The 15346-nt window shown below is 44.9% G+C and overlaps 1 protein-coding gene and 2 non-coding genes across 3 annotated transcripts; all 3 read left to right on the forward strand.

Moving 5' to 3' along the window:
* The first annotated feature begins 806 nt into the window (after positions 1–806).
* On the forward strand, positions 807–7403 carry LOC129398071 (uncharacterized). The gene is made up of 3 exons (XM_063606798.1): positions 807–879; positions 4506–4610; positions 4680–7403. The coding sequence occupies exons 1-3, from the start codon at positions 807–809 to the stop codon at positions 5192–5194; spliced, it is 693 nt and encodes a 230-aa protein (XP_063462868.1). The 3' UTR covers positions 5195–7403.
* TRNAN-GUU (transfer RNA asparagine (anticodon GUU)) lies at positions 5264–5337 on the forward strand. Its single transcript has one exon. It is a non-coding gene; the product is annotated as a tRNA-Asn (tRNA).
* A 4243-nt stretch (positions 7404–11646) lies between the features above and the next one.
* On the forward strand, positions 11647–11810 carry LOC129395132 (U1 spliceosomal RNA). Its single transcript, XR_008622622.1, has one exon. It is a non-coding gene; the product is annotated as a U1 spliceosomal RNA (small nuclear RNA).
* Positions 11811–15346: the final 3536 nt, after the last annotated feature.

Here is a 15346-nt window from a genome sequence, read left to right on the forward strand (position 1 = left end):
AGTGCCTCCAGTAGTCTGAGGATAGTCCTTACTCAGAAGGGTCTTTGGAAGCAAAAGCAAACATAGGCATGAGAGGGTTAAAAAAAAAAAAATCTCATGTCATCTTGGGTTATACCTAACAGAACTTGTGCAAGAATGGATATTAAGGTGGGTATTGTACACCGCAGAGCTTAGTAAATACCAAGTCTGGAGTTTAAGGGATAGGCTGAAGAGATTTTGCAGGTTTGTAAACATTGTTGCCAACTTGAACACACTTTTGTTTGGGTTTGGTTTTTCTCCTCAGTGGTAAGAGCTACGCACAATAGGGTAGCTAAGATATAATTTGAATCAATACATTTGTATTTTGCCAAGGACCAAGATGAACTATGATGATTTCAATTTTTTAGTACTTTATTTTCATCAGTTTGAAAATTAGGACTTTTGCTCCTTTTTTGGCTTGTGGCACCTTTTTGGTTTTCACACTTTCTCAAAGACCAGTAACTTAGAATCTAAATTATGATTGCTTATTCTTTCAGTACTCTAGGGGAAAGTTGAGTTAATCTTGACAAAATGTATTCAATTAAAATAATTGTTCTCTTAAATCTTTTCTCTTTTTTTTTTTTTTTTTTTTTTTTTTTGAGATGGAGTCTTGCTCTGTCACCCAGGCTAGTGTGCAGTGGCACAATCTTGGCTCACTGCAACCTCCGCCTCCTGGGTTCAAATGACTCTCCTGCCTCAGCCTCCCGAGTAGCTGGGCCTGTAGGCGCATGCCATCACGCCTGGCTAATTTTTGTATTTTCAGTAGAGTAGACCACAGATGGGTAAGGATGATGTTTGCCTCCAGCAACCCACAAATTTATGGGGACTTCCAGTCACAGACCTGTGAATCCGTGATACCAGGTAGGCCCTCTTGGGATTGAGCTTTCCTAGAACTAACCAGGCAACAAGAATTGAGATGACAAAAGCCTCAAAGGGATGGGACTTCTTAAGACAAACCCCAAGAGCTTGACATGGTCAGAACAAAAAGTGTGCTGGGGTTCCCAGCCATTTTCAGACAGGCCACCTAGTATGACCTGAAAGTTACCGCCTCTTTCCAGATAGTGGAAACCAAGAGAAAGCGCTCCCACTTGCTCACAAGTCAAGCTCTCAAGGACATAAAATGAGAAGGAACCTCAACCAGTACCCCCTTTTATGACAGAATAACACATAGAGACAAAGACAAAGGAACAGACAATTTCTGGGAAGAAAGGGATTAAACAGTAGGAATTGGTACCACAAAGTACCAAAAAGCACACCAGAGTCACTACACCCAAGACTAGTCACACAAATCCTTTTCTCCAATTAAGCAAGATTTTGGAGAGGGAAAAGAAACAAACAGTGATTTTTACCATCCACTTGATGAGATTCCACACAGAGAAGGAGGCCAGGAGCCTGGCTGGTAAAAAAATTCTTACCCTTATGACAGCTGATCAGATCCTGGGTTCTTCACTGCAGCTTCCAGAAGAGCAGAGCTTTCCTATCCTGCTTACAGCTCCAAAACTGTAGGGGCCAATGGAAACCCTCCCTCTTAACTCTCTGAAGTTTCACTCAAAAATCAAGTCACAAAAGGCAGATTAATTGGAGAAAAGGCATAAAATGTACTAACATGTGCATGGGGAGAGTCACAGAGTGATTACCCTCCCCTACCCACAATGGGATGCAGAAGCTTATATACCATCTTGAGGTAACAGAATGAATGAGGGCTCAAAGCATGGCCAAAACCAGGTGCAATCAGAGTCAGAGGTATATCCATTTATTGTGGACAAGATAAGTGATGGCAGGGAGAGAAAATGAGGCTCGGCTAGCAAAGGTGGTCTTAATATGTAAATGAAACCTTAGAGGTAGCAGCTCTCAGAGAGAATAAACCCTAAAAGTTTCTTTCAGACCTTTACAGGTGTCAGACTCTCAGTTCATCTTTCCTAGATCTGGACAAGGAAAGACTTGGCTGTATCAATGCAGATTCCCTACAGATGCAAATCTCCCCAACAAAAGACAACTTTGCAGGGCTACTTCTGCAGCTGGCTTTCTGAACAGACATCTCAAAATATGTCAAAGAAATGTAGTTTGGGGTCAAATATTTTTAATTCCTTCACATCTACAGCCTGATGCACCTGCCGTTTCAACGCACCATTGTTGGTGGCAACTCCATTCCTCCCTACACTCAAGCCAAAAAACCAAGTTCTCCTTGAGGCTAGTCTTTTTCTCACAGCACATATTCAATTTGTCAGAAAACTTATGTTTCCTGTTTGGTTAATTACAGATTTTGATCTGCCCAATCTTTCTCTTTCTTGGTCTCTGAATTTTGGCAAAGGAGTCTCCTGATACAGGCAGGATCGATTCTACTGACGATTCTCAAAACCGTCAGACACTTAAGAGCCTTAATCTCGGGGTCGGGGTTTGGGCCGCCCTCAAACCTTTTCTTTGGGCCTACCCATCAAAATCAGCCTGGCCAGGCCTGTCTTCAAGGCCCAGGGGCAGGGCCAGGTCCTCCCGACGCTTCTTGAAGCTTCTCCCGCCGGGTCGGCAGCCACCCTCCCCTTCCCTCTGACCTGCAGAGAAGCTTCAGGGGGCATTTATTCAATTTGCTAGGAGCCCACGGGCGCAGGTGCACGGTGACTCTGTGGTTCCCACTGCACCCACCACCCTCCTTGGTCCTCTCACTGTCTGCAGCGGGCAGTAATGTTCTGGGTGAGCTTGGGCTCCGAAGACACCCAGTCAAGGAGGGACCGGTAGGGAAGGGCACTGGCCCCTTAGGTCCTTCGCACCCAGGGATCCGAAAAAGGTCTTGAAGAAACAGAAAGGGAGAGTTGGAAGTAGATCAAAGGGAAAGAAAGAAAATCCTAGATTTCCTATCTGAAGGCACCATGAAGGGAAACTCCGTCTCCTCTGGGCCGCGTCCTCATGTTGCTGGTGAACCGAGTTCCGTTCTCCATTGGAGACCAAATCAGTTGACTTTGGCTTGACTCCTAGTGAAGAAGCCCCGCTTTGTCCTCCCCTGTTTAGCTCTTGGTCCTGAAGCACTTGATTGTCTCTCCCGGGCTTTCGATGGATTTCAGGGATGCAACTGAGAAATTTGTTTTTAGTACACCTACTTGAAGTAAGAATATTTTAAAGTATTTTTGCAAGGAAAAACGTTTCCTTTTGCAATGAAGACATTCAGATGTGAGGAAAATCACTAGGCTGGGGAAAGCAAATGCTGTTGAGAATGTCTCACAAATTCCACATTAGCAGGTAGGTTTGACCCTCAGGTTGGGCACATTTTAAGTGCACTGTTGGAACTTAAGATGAATCTAGGACATTCATGATTAATATTTTTAGTGTTTCAGTACAATTTAATATTTTAAATTTAAATACACATTCTGAAAATTGTATAACCAGCACAAGAAACCGGCTTTACGCCCTATTTACAAACATAGGAAAGAAAGATGATATTTTAAATGACAATGCTTCATAAATGGCAACATTTTTAAAGTACCTAGAGAAAAAAAGTTAACCTAGAATTCTATGCAAAAATAAAATTTCAAAACTGTGAGTGAAATAAGGACATTGAAAAACATACGGAAGCTAAAAGAATTCACCAACCCACGCTACAAGAAATCTTGAGTCCTCCAGGCAGAAGCAAAAGGATACCAGATAAAAATGTGGACCTACACAAAGAAACGAATATTGGAAATGGCATTTCGAAAGCATGTACTACACGTTTTCTTATACTTTAAATCTTTCAAAAAATATTTGACGTAATAAATAAAAGTAATAATAATGAATCACAAAGGTTATAGTGCATAAAGTAAAAATACATAACATTAGGATAAAGGCCAGAAAGGGAGGCATAATGACACTAGAAAGCAGACTATGATAAATTAAAGATGTATCCCGGAAACCCTAAAGCAGCCTCTGAAATAAGAAAACGGTTATAGCTAATAAAGCAACAAAGGAAAGAAAACGGAATGAAATAAAAGCTATGTAAACACTATGCTGGAACAACTACTCTCCAGGCCTCCACCCTACAGAAATACACCAGTGGCCAATGAGAGTGTACAAGAATGATGACTGCAGCATTACTTGTAATCATAAAATAATAAAACCAACGTAATTTTAAAGATATAGGAAAAGGGTTTTATTTATTTAACAGACAGACAATTGAACAAGCAAACAATGGGAGCAAGTCCTTTGCCAAAAGGAACACAGAGGGTCATGATGATGCTACTCCTCCAAGGATTTCAGAGTTCCCAGACGCCTAGTTTTCTGTCTAGTTCTTCTGGAAGATGTTATTCTTGGGGAGCAATAGGTCCTCGAGTTTGGGGCTCTTTCAGGTTCTCTCTCCATTTCCCCATTCTACTACAATAAACAAACAAACAAACAAACAAAAACAATTCTCACTTCCAGAAGATCCCGCCTGTGCCCCTTCATGAGCCTTTCAGGAGGTCTGGATGTCTGGTCCACCGCTCCCCGGCTTCTTTCCCAGCTTTTGCTTTTTCCTTTCCCAGCTCTTGACCTACCACCCCACGGCCGGACCACCGCCCAGCTGAGCCCCCGCGGCTCCACCGCGCAGAAGGTGCCCCAGAGGCCCTGCCAGTTGCCCTCCCTGCCGGGTGCCGAGAAATCAACGCTTTGTAAAAAGAACTTCCCCGTGGAAAAAATCTCTTGATTTCCACTCTCAGGGCTCTTCAAAGGACTAAAAGCTAAAGGCGACGATGAATTCATTCCACAAGTCCTAGTCATGCGCCCTGGTGAGTACCAGACCCTGCTCCCCCCGAGGGGACCCACGAGCGACCCTCACCACCATCCCTGCCCTGGTGGAGCCCCCGTGCGGAACACAGGATCCGAAGATGGCAGCGGAAGCTCCTCAGCGGCCCGGAAAGCGACTGGGCAGGGTGGGCACAGGCTCCTTCAATGGGTGAAGGCGGCGCAAAGAACGGGAAGAACCATCCCGGGAGCCCACAGGGCGTTCAGCTTCCTTTGGGGCCCCAGGCAGCTCGGGCTGGGTCGCCCACCAGGGAGTTTCTGGAAGCTTCTGAAGCAGGCGAGGGGCAGGGCGAGCGAAGGCAATTCTGCTGTTCTTCTGGCTCCGGAATCTCCTAAAGCGCAGGCGTCCAACGTGACCGGCGCGACTCACCGCTCTAATCTCTCTGGTTTTCCAAGGCCTTGCTCGGTGGTCCTGCCCGGTGGGCCCTGAGAATAGACGGAACGGAGGACGTTCAGTGAATGCGCCCTTCCTATATGCCCAGTAGAGTTGGAAGCGCTTGTCTCTGTGGCGCAATCGGTTAGCGCGTTCGGCTGTTAACCGAAAGGTTGGTGGTTCGAGCCCACCCAGGGACGCTTATTGGACGTTTTGAAGCATTCACGCAATGTCAACCACTGGAGAAATGGGGAAGATTTTATCTTCCCGAAGTCTCAAGCCACTAATTTATGAGCCACTAATTTATGACTGATCCCTGTCAAGGGCCGCCCACCTCCCCGACCAGATTCTTAACCGGCTATCTCCTGAAATGCCGGGTTTACACCTGTGTCACTAAGGAATCCTGAAACAGAGACCTAGGAACCCACTTCTGATGTGATAAAATTCTAATTCAGTCCGTTATACGCTTAAACGAGTATTTACGTGTCTCCATTTTTTCATATGTTAGTAATAGGAGTCCAGTATTACCTCCAGGATGTGCCTGGGTTTCCCGATTGCTCTATCAATAATGTCACCAGTGGAATCATTCATCATGAAAGTGATTCTCTCCATCATTTTTGAAAATAGTATTTTTCCTCAGTTTATGCATGATTTATTTAACCCTTTTCAAAATGTTTTTGTTAGCCAGGCATGGTGGCATGCACCTGTAATCCCAGCTACTCGGGAGGCTGAGGCAGGAGAATCGTTTGAACTTGGGAGGTGGAGGCTGCAGTGAGCTGAGATCACACCGCTGCACTCCAGCCTGAGCATCAGAGCGAGACTCCATCTCAAAAAAAAAAAAATGTTTTTGAGATGACGTTAGTTTCATAGTTTTAGGATTACAAAGAATGCTGCAGTCACCAGTCCTGTACAGATATCTTTGGTCATTGTGGAAACGTTTACCCTGCAGACATTTCTATGGTGTAGAGAGCTGGATGTGCCATTGCTACATTATAGTGCTTGTATAATGCTTCTAATCTGAGTCAATTCTGCAAACGTATCTTTCACGGGAGCAGTACCAAATAATATTCCAATATGAATGTTTATAAGAGGAAAAATGTGCAGATGTGCAGTTGAGCTGCGTGCCTCTCCATGGGGCTCATGTTCATAAAATGGTGGCGTTAGCAATCATCTGAGAGTGGAGTTTGTGGCCCTCTGACGTCAAAATCTGAGGCAATGGACATGAAAACCCTCACTGTACATCCTCTGTAGTCTGGCCAGAATCATTCCTAGGTCGGTGGTCTCTTATCAGGAGGGAATGCTGCTTGCTTGTTTTGTCAAAACCACAAAAGGGAGGGAAAGCATCAGGCTGTTGGTTGATAACAGCAGTGAAGCAAGTCTCTCTAAAGGCTTGGATTGTTAACCCTTAGGAAAAACAATCCTAATTCTTGCCAGATGGTGCCATGCACTTCCAGGCTCTTGGTGTCCCAAACAAAGAACTGTACATGACACACACAAAGCAGCAAAGCAAAGCAAAATTTATTAAGCACAGTAACAGTCTCAGAGTGGGGAGAGTGGACTGACCTCTGGGATGTGAGATCAGTATTAGTTTGGTGTACTTTGGGTCTTTTTATGTGTGTTTTTTTTTCTTCTCTTCACAAGGATGCCTAATCGTTAGCCAGTGTTTGCCTTTTGATTGATAGGTGGGTTGCTTAGTTATTTTGGCCCTTGTGTGCTTGCACATTGCCTCCATCCCATAATTTTAAGTACATGCATGATATGCAGTCCATATGCATGAGTTTTAATGAGCTGATTATCATATGGAGTCATGTTAAGGATACTTTTTTTCTCTAATGCACATGCCTATCTCTGAGGAACTGCCCCTTTACTGGTTTGGATCTGGCCAGCCATGGGGTCCTGGCTTGCTTTTCTTTTTCTTTTTTTTTTTGAGACAGAGTCTCACTCTGTTGCCCAGTCTGGAGTGTAGTGGTGCAATCTCGGCTCACTGCAACCTCCGCCTCCCGGGTTCAAGTGATGCTTCTGTCTCAGCCTCCCAAGTAGCTGGGAGTACAGGAGTGCACCACCACGCCCAGCTAATTTTTTGTATTTTTAGTAGAGATGGGGTTTTGCCATGTTGGCCAGGCTGGTCTCAAACTCCTGACCTCAGGTGATCTGCCTGCCTTGGCCTCCCAAAGTGCTGGGATTACAGGCATGAGACACCGTGCCCAGCCTTGCTTGCTTTTTTAAATCTTACTTTTTGTTTTGGCTGCTCAACTTCTGCCTTATATCTTGCTTCTTGCTCTCTTACCCCATCACCTTGCTTCTTTCTCTGCTTTCACTCACTCTGCCTTTTATCCAACTTCCAATTCCCTCTGCTGTTCTCCTGCATCATAATGGCAGTTAGTGAGGGGAGGGTTTTGAGGTGGCATGTCCAACCTCCTAGCCTGCCACATCCAGAAACCGCTTTCGAGGTTTCTCTGTGGTCCTGTCAGCCAAGAGGGAGTCCATTCAGTTGGTTGTAGGGCCTAGGGCTTATTTTTATTTCTCAAACCTGACAAGATAAAGCTGGATTAATGCAGATTCTCTGCAGGTGTAAATTTCCCCTACAAAAGACAGTTTTGCAGAGTTCCTTCTGTTTGCTGGCTCTCTGACAGCCATCTTAAAATATGCCAAAGAAATATATTCTGGGGTAAAATACTTTGATTTTCTTCATCTATCAACAGCTTCACCATGCTGACAGCCTCCAATCCAAGCATACCTGAAGCTTTTGTTTGTTTGTTTGTTTGTTTGTTTGTTTGAGACACAGTCTCGCTCTGTCACCCAGGCTAGAGTGCAGTGGTGTAATCTCGGCTCACTGCAAGATTCGCCTCCCAGGTTCACGCCATTCTCCTGCCTCAGCCTCCAGAGTAGCTGGGACTACAGGTGCCTGCCACCACACCTGGCTAATTGTTTGTAAATTTTTTAGTAGAGATGGGGTTTCACCATGTTAGTCAGGATGGTCTTGATCTCCTGACCTCGTGACCACCCACCTGGGCCTCCCGAAGTGCTGAGATTACGTGTGTGAGCCACCGTGCCCGGCCCCTGAAGCCTTTCTTTTTAAAAAGCTTTCCCACCTTTATGACTGCCTTCAAGTCTCTGCCAAAACACAAATAACAGTGACTGACTCCCTGCTATAGCAAGCTCAGAATAAATAGCTTTTGCTTTTTTTCATTTGGTTGGTCTTTGTTTATTTGCAGAAGCTTCAATGTAGAGTTGACAAGGACTCCAGTCTTTGACCAAACCTTAGTAGTTTCCTCTGAGCCCTTTTCTCTGTTATTTCTTTCCCTGCCAAGTCCAGTTTTAGGAAAGAATACTGTTGAGTCTAGTTTAGCAAGAGTCCTCGCAACCACCTTTGATAGCTAATCAAGTTCCTCTTAGTAATTTTCCATCCACTGACTTTCTTATCTTGCCAATTGGCTATAATCTTCAACTCCTCCTGCTGTATTCGAGGTTGAGCCCAGTTCTCTGCTGGTCTCTCTTGCCTACTGTAGTACATACAATAACATCTGTCTCATGTTTTTAAGAAGTGTCCAGTGCAGCCCCTCAGAAACTACCTTTGCAAAATTATGACAACAAGAGAAAGCTGACATGGCTGACTCCATCTTGGTTCCAGCCTCACAGGCTTGCTGTCTTTGCTCATTCCTGTGCAATTTCTCCCAAGCTATCTTTGGGAAAAATTGAGTTTATAGTTTAAATCAGGGCTCCCCAATCCCCAGGGCCATAAGACAGGTACTGGTCCATGGCCTGTTAGGAACCCAGCTGAACAGCAGGAGGTGAGCTGCAGGCTTTCGAGCATTACCGCCTGAGCTCTGCCTCTTGTCAGATCAGCATGAGCATTAGCTGCTCGTCGGAGCTCGGACCCTATTGGGAACTGCTCATGTGAGTGATCCAGATTGCGCACTCCTTATGAGACTGTAACTGATGCCTGATGACCTGAGGTGGAACAGTTTCATCTGGAAAACATCCACCACCCCCTTCCATGGAAAAATTGTCTTCCATGAAACCAGTCCCTGGTGACAAAAAGGTTGAGGACAGCCAAAAAGGCTGCTTTAAATGATAACCTTCCCCAAAACTAAATTACCCCTGTAAAATGAATGAAAGGCCACCAAGTTAGAAGGATGAAAGGGGCCTGATTTCTACTAAGATGTATGCCTCGTTAAATAATTACCAGCCATTATTCCAGAAGTCACAAGATTGGGAGCTTCCCCAGTTACTGCTGTGAAGAACATCACTATTGTAGAACCTAAGATTGGCCTCTTGAGATGTCTTTTCAGGCTTTTGCATTTCTGACTGCTGGATGGCACCATCTGGCCCAAAAATCAACCAGTTCCTTAGCCCCCACCCAGAAGCTGACTCCATGCAGGAGGGCCATTTTCCATGCCCCTGTGATTTCATCCCCAACAATCAGCACCGCGCAAGCCCTAGCCCCCTCCCCACCAAACTATCTTTGAAAAACCCCTTACCTCCAAGCCTTCAGTGAGATTGGTTTGAGTAATAACTCTGTCTCCCACATGTCGTGGCTGGCCTATGTCAATGAAACTCTTTCCTGCAGTGCCATGGTCTCCATGAATTGAGTTTTTGTGTACATTGGTCAGGAAGAACCCATCAGGCGGTTACATCTGCAGGATGGTGCCAGTTCTTTCCACAAAGGCTGGTCAGATACCCAGAAAGCATTTCTCCACTACTACCTGGACAATGTGTCTCCCTGTCAATCTCCAGGGAATGGGGCCTGGATCAAGTATTTAGTATTCAGCAGTTACTACACTGTCACTTAATCCCTCATTTTCAATATTTTGCCATGCCTTCCAGTGGCCTAACTGGCCACCATGCCACAGAATCTTTACTTTATCATCTCCAAGGAGAACTCTCCACTTGATGTTTTGTGATTTGAGCAATGGAATAGAATCTGATACTGGTGGGCTGGGGTAGGTCCCTGGACACTGGTGGGATCTTGACCCCAGCCGTGGTGTCCAGGCTCTTGACACCATCGCGAGAACAAAGTCAAAGATGAGTCAGCAAATAGTGAAAGAAGAGCTTTATTGCAAAGCAAAAAGTACACACTCAAGAAAGGGGAGCTCGGGCATACCCAAGAGAGAATAATGGGTTCTGGGGTTTCATGTTAATGGGTTTCTTTAACCAAGAATTGGAATATTCATGAAAATTCCTGGGTAAAGGTGGAGATTTCTTGGAACTGTGGTGCCATTTTTACATCAAACACTGGTCTCAGAACTGTCATGGCACTGGCAGGTGTGTGATTTAGTATGTTAATGAGCATATAATGAGGGCCTAGGTAAAACCTCCATCAAATCCAGCACCACGTTGGGTCCACTCAGTCTTAGCCAGCTTGGTCCACACCCTGGTTTTTCAGCGTCTTAACAGCCCACAGCCTCAAGTCATGTAAATCTGCTGCCTAGAATTTGTTATCCTGTGACCACCCTGTAGTATTCCTGTCTGAAATCTACTTGTAAATATTCAAATGGTCTTTGACTTGGGCATTCCAACTTTGCTTACTTCACAGTGTTTCCTGCGTAATATATAAGAAAAGATGATCCAGACATTTGTTAAACATCTCAAATAAGATGTAGCCCAGGTATTTGTGTCAAATTTGGATTATTTTGGTTTCGTCTTTGCAGAATATAAAAAACTAACATGAGGTAAGCACTAAGGTGTGGAGATGGCTGTGCAAGAGATGACAAAGTCCAGCACCACGCTTGAGAGTGTCCAATCATCTCTTCTGGGACAGCATATTTTTCTACAATACGGATTTTTGAAAAAAAACAACAACATCAAAAAAAAAAAAACCTACAAGATTCATGAAACTGGACAACTGTCTTTATAACATTACCAGTGATAGAACCAGTAAGGAAGGCTGGTTTGCAGTCATCTGAGCAGCCTCTTTACTCTCATAAGTATGGTTTCTCTCTGATATTATACGGCTTCCAATTGCAAGCGGAATGCTGCATCACAAGGATAAGGATGTGAAGAGAACCGGTTTCTTTTGTAATCCGAAACATTCTAGTCTGCGAATTAAAAGCCATTATTTGAAGAAGGATGCCCCGGCTCCATCTGGCCACCGAAAGGTTGCTCCTTAACACAGGCTAAGGACCAGCTTCTTTAGGAGAGAACAGACGCAGGCGCGGGAGGGAAAAAGGGAGAGGCAGACGTCACTTCCCCTTGGCGGCTCTGGCAGCAGATTGGTCGGTTGAGTGGCAGAAAGGCAGACGGGGACTGGGCAAGGCACTGTCGGTGACATCACGGACAGGGCGACTTCTATGTAGATGAGGCAGCGCAGAGGCTGCTGCTTCGCCACTTGCTGCTTCGTCACGAAGGAGTTCCCGTGCCCTGAGAGCGGGTTCAGGACCGCTGATCGGAAGTGAGAATCCCAGCTGTGTGTCAGGGCTGGAAAGGGCTCGGGAGTGCGCGGGGCAAGTGACCGTGTGTGTAAAGAGAGAGGCGTATGCGGCTGTGTCGGGGCAGAGGCAGAAGATGTCATACTTACCTGGCAGGGGAGATACCATGATCACGAAGGTGGTTTTCCCAGGGCGAGGCTTATCCATTGCACTCCGGATGTGCTGACCCCTGCGATTTCCCCAAATGTGGGAAACTCGACTGCATAATTTGTGGTAGTGGGGGACTGCGTTCGCGCTTTCCCCTGACTTTTTGCAGTTTCAAAAATAGAATGTATGCCAAGGATGACATATTTTTTTGAATTGGTTTGTGTCTTGGTTGGCGTTTTAGCTCTCCTATAACGGAGAGCGGGGGATTAGGAAGTAACATGTCGCGTGCTCGCCACAGGAGAAAAAGCGAGCATCCGCCGTATCCGCTTTGTAACACAAGTTAACTATCGTGAAGTTCGCTTAGCTCTTTCCTTTGTACCCTGGCTGCTTTTTGCAGGGATTGGTCCGTGGTCTCCAGTCTCTTGGGTTCTCTTCTCACCCCGTGTGAAAATCTTCGTGTTTTTCCCTACCCCCCAGTCACCTCTTACACAGCCTCTGCTTCCAAGCGCAGCCCCCACAGGAGTTTGTAGGATTTCTGTGCTAGCGGGGAATGTGTTCTCACCTCATAGAGCCAGGTAGAAACTACGCAGATGGTCGCTGTTCTCCGGGAAGAAAGCAGGGCCTTTGGGGCTCTCAGTGTCCCCGTTGGGTTGTAGACATAACACGCTTACTTTGCGTAGGGGAACGGCTCTGCCAGCCCCCAGGTGCCCTCGCGCATGTTCATGGAGGCCCGCAGGTCAGAACCGCAGTCTCACCTGTCTTGGCGGAAATGCCCTGCGATCCTCCCTGAGATAGAAGGCGGGAAGTTTTATGAGGAGCCGGTCCAGTTTCCCTACTATCTCCTGCCGTTTATATATCTAGTCTTTCTTCAGACTTTAAGCGACTGCTTCATGTTTGATGTCTCACTCCCACATCCTACATCCACTGCCAGGCAACTTTCTAGATAGCACCCTGACCCATCCTTCCCACCCCCAAGAAGCCCTTTCCTATTTCTGGGGCCAGTGTCCTCCCCAGTCCCTCTTTCTTCAGGCCCTCGCTTATCACCTTCATGGACACAAAATACTTAGCTCTCTCTCCACCTGAGGTTTACACCTGACACGCATCAGTGCCCTGGCAAATTCCTTAATACCCCTTCTCAAATAGCACTGTAAATCATCTCTTTCTAACTCCCAGAACTATCTAATTGGTTTTGTCCCTGCACTACATGAATATTAGTATTCCACTACAGAGGAAAACCCCAGGCCTAGCGATGGCGGTTCTGGACATTGTGCCAGCCTCTCCCAGGGTATGTTTTCTGACCTCACCTACTTTTGATCAACTGAGGTCAGGAGTTCAAGACCAGCCTGACCAACATGGCAAAACTCCGTCTCTACTAAAAATACATACACACGCACAATAATAATAATGATAATAATAATAATAATAATAATAATAATAATAATAATAATTGCCGGGCGCAGTGGTGTGTGTCTGTAATCCCAACTACTCGGGAGGCTGAGGCAGGAGAATCACTTGAACCCGGGAGGTGGAGGTTACTGTGAGCCGAGATCGCGCCATTGCACCGCAGCCTGGGCAACAGAGTAAGACTCTGTCTCAAAAAAAGAAAAAAAAATTAGTGCATCTGAGACATATTATTGGAGACAGTAGAATCCTGCGTCCAACAGGCACTTGGTGCAGATCTGAACCCATTGAGCTATTGGCTCATGTTCCCTATGTTCTATTAAGTATCATGAGCAGAAATTGAGCTCTTTGGCTTTTACCCACTGAGTATGGCTATAGGACAGGTCTCTCTCTCTTTCTCTCTCTCTTTCTCTCTCATTCTTTGCATCATTATTTTTTGCCATCAGTGTGGGTTTTTGGTTTTGAGGTTATGAAGTGAATTTCTGGGGACAATCTCTGTTGGGTCGTGTTGACAAGGATCCAGTCCCTGTTTGGTGATACATGACAGCTAATCTGGTCTGTGAGTCTTCTTTATTGTCTATTTATTGTCCTGAGAATAATGGTATTTCCTGATATTTGAGACTGCAGCAATGATAAGTTGTTCAGATCTTGTCTTTCCAATGTTTGGTAAAAATTTTATAGGCCCAATTGTCAATATCTGCAAGAGTGGCATCTCTGTTACAAGAGTGATCTTACTACTCAGTGTCCCCCCTCCCACCCAACTTCGTTTCCTAGGGGCTCTTGGCTTTAACGAATTTACTGTATCTAAAAGACATCTTAGTACAGGAAGAAAACTAAATCTGTAGCATGTAAGGAGCAGTTTTCTTTGATTGGTATATTCAGGTTTCTAACCAGCTGAAAAATTCAACTACATGCCCTTTAAGGATTAAGTTTAAACCACACTACAAAAAGAGAAAAGATTTATATGATCACATATAAGCAATGGAATCAGCAATATGAGTCCTTTTCACAACTATACAAATCAAATTTAATAATCTCCAGAACATTAAGGAAGTTCAGCCCTTAATGGAAATGAATGAAAAGAAATTATTCACCCGCTGTTACATGCCCTGGAAAGAGAATGCCGTGCCGGACTCAAAAGAGTATCACAATATTACTCAGATTTTCAGCAATGAAGGCCCTCCAGAGATCTAATGATGTTCATCTTTTCAGTTTATTTCCTTCACTGATAAACATTGTTAATAGATACCATTGCCTCTGTTTTCACTTTAAGTGATGTTACTTAGCACAATTCGTTTCTTTAGAATGCACCCTAGTTTGGTGGAAGGAATTTTCCTGCTTTTTAAATATAGGATATTTTCTCATGAAACAAATTGGCATACTCTTTCAGTGAAGTGAATAGACAAATTAGATCTCTAAAATTGTAAAGGAGTCACTGCCCCAATTATCTTAGGAACAATAATAATCACTTATATAAAATTAAAATAAGAAAATTAAGCCAGGTATGGTGGCTCATAGCTACAGTCCCAGCACTTTAAGAGTTGGAGACCAGCCTGGGCAACATAGTGAAACCCCCGTCTCTACAAATTTTTAAGTATTAGCTAATTTTTTAAAGTTGGCCGGGCATGATAATGCATGACTGTAATCTCAGGCTGCAGTGAACTATGATTGTGCCACTGCCCTCCAGCCTGAGTGACAGAATGAGACTCCCAACTCAAAAAAAAAAAAAAAGAAAGAAAAAAAAGAAAATTAAGAATTTGTGGAAAATTGTTTTACTACAATGCTAGGCTGCATGTCTTGCACCTGTACTCCCAGCAACTCAACAGGCTGAGGCGGAAGGATTGCTTTAGGCCAGCAGTTGGAGACCAGCCTGGGGAACAGGGCAAGACCTCATCTCTAAAAAAATACAAGGCAAGCTGAGCCAGGAGGATTGCCTGAGCCCAGAAGTTCCAAGTTGGTCAGCTATGATTGCCCCACTGCACTCTAGCCTGGATAACAGAGCAAGACCCTGTGCCTTATTTTTTAATGTATGTTATTTTTTTTACTACTTATGCTTATTTATCTATTTATTTATTTTTGAGACAGAGTCTTGCTCTGTAGCCCAGGCTAGAGTGCAGTGGTGCCATCTCAGCTCACTGCAAGCTCTGCCTCCCACGTTGAAGCTATTTCCCTGCCTCAGCCTCCAGAGTAGCTGGGATTACAGGCACACGCCACCACGCCCAGCTAATTTTTATATTTTTAGTAGAGACAGGGTTTCATCATGTTTGCCAGGCTAGTCTCAAACTCCTGACCT

This window comes from Pan paniscus, chromosome 1, assembly GCF_029289425.2.
Source record: "Pan paniscus chromosome 1, NHGRI_mPanPan1-v2.0_pri, whole genome shotgun sequence".
Taxonomy (NCBI): domain Eukaryota; kingdom Metazoa; phylum Chordata; class Mammalia; order Primates; family Hominidae; genus Pan; species Pan paniscus.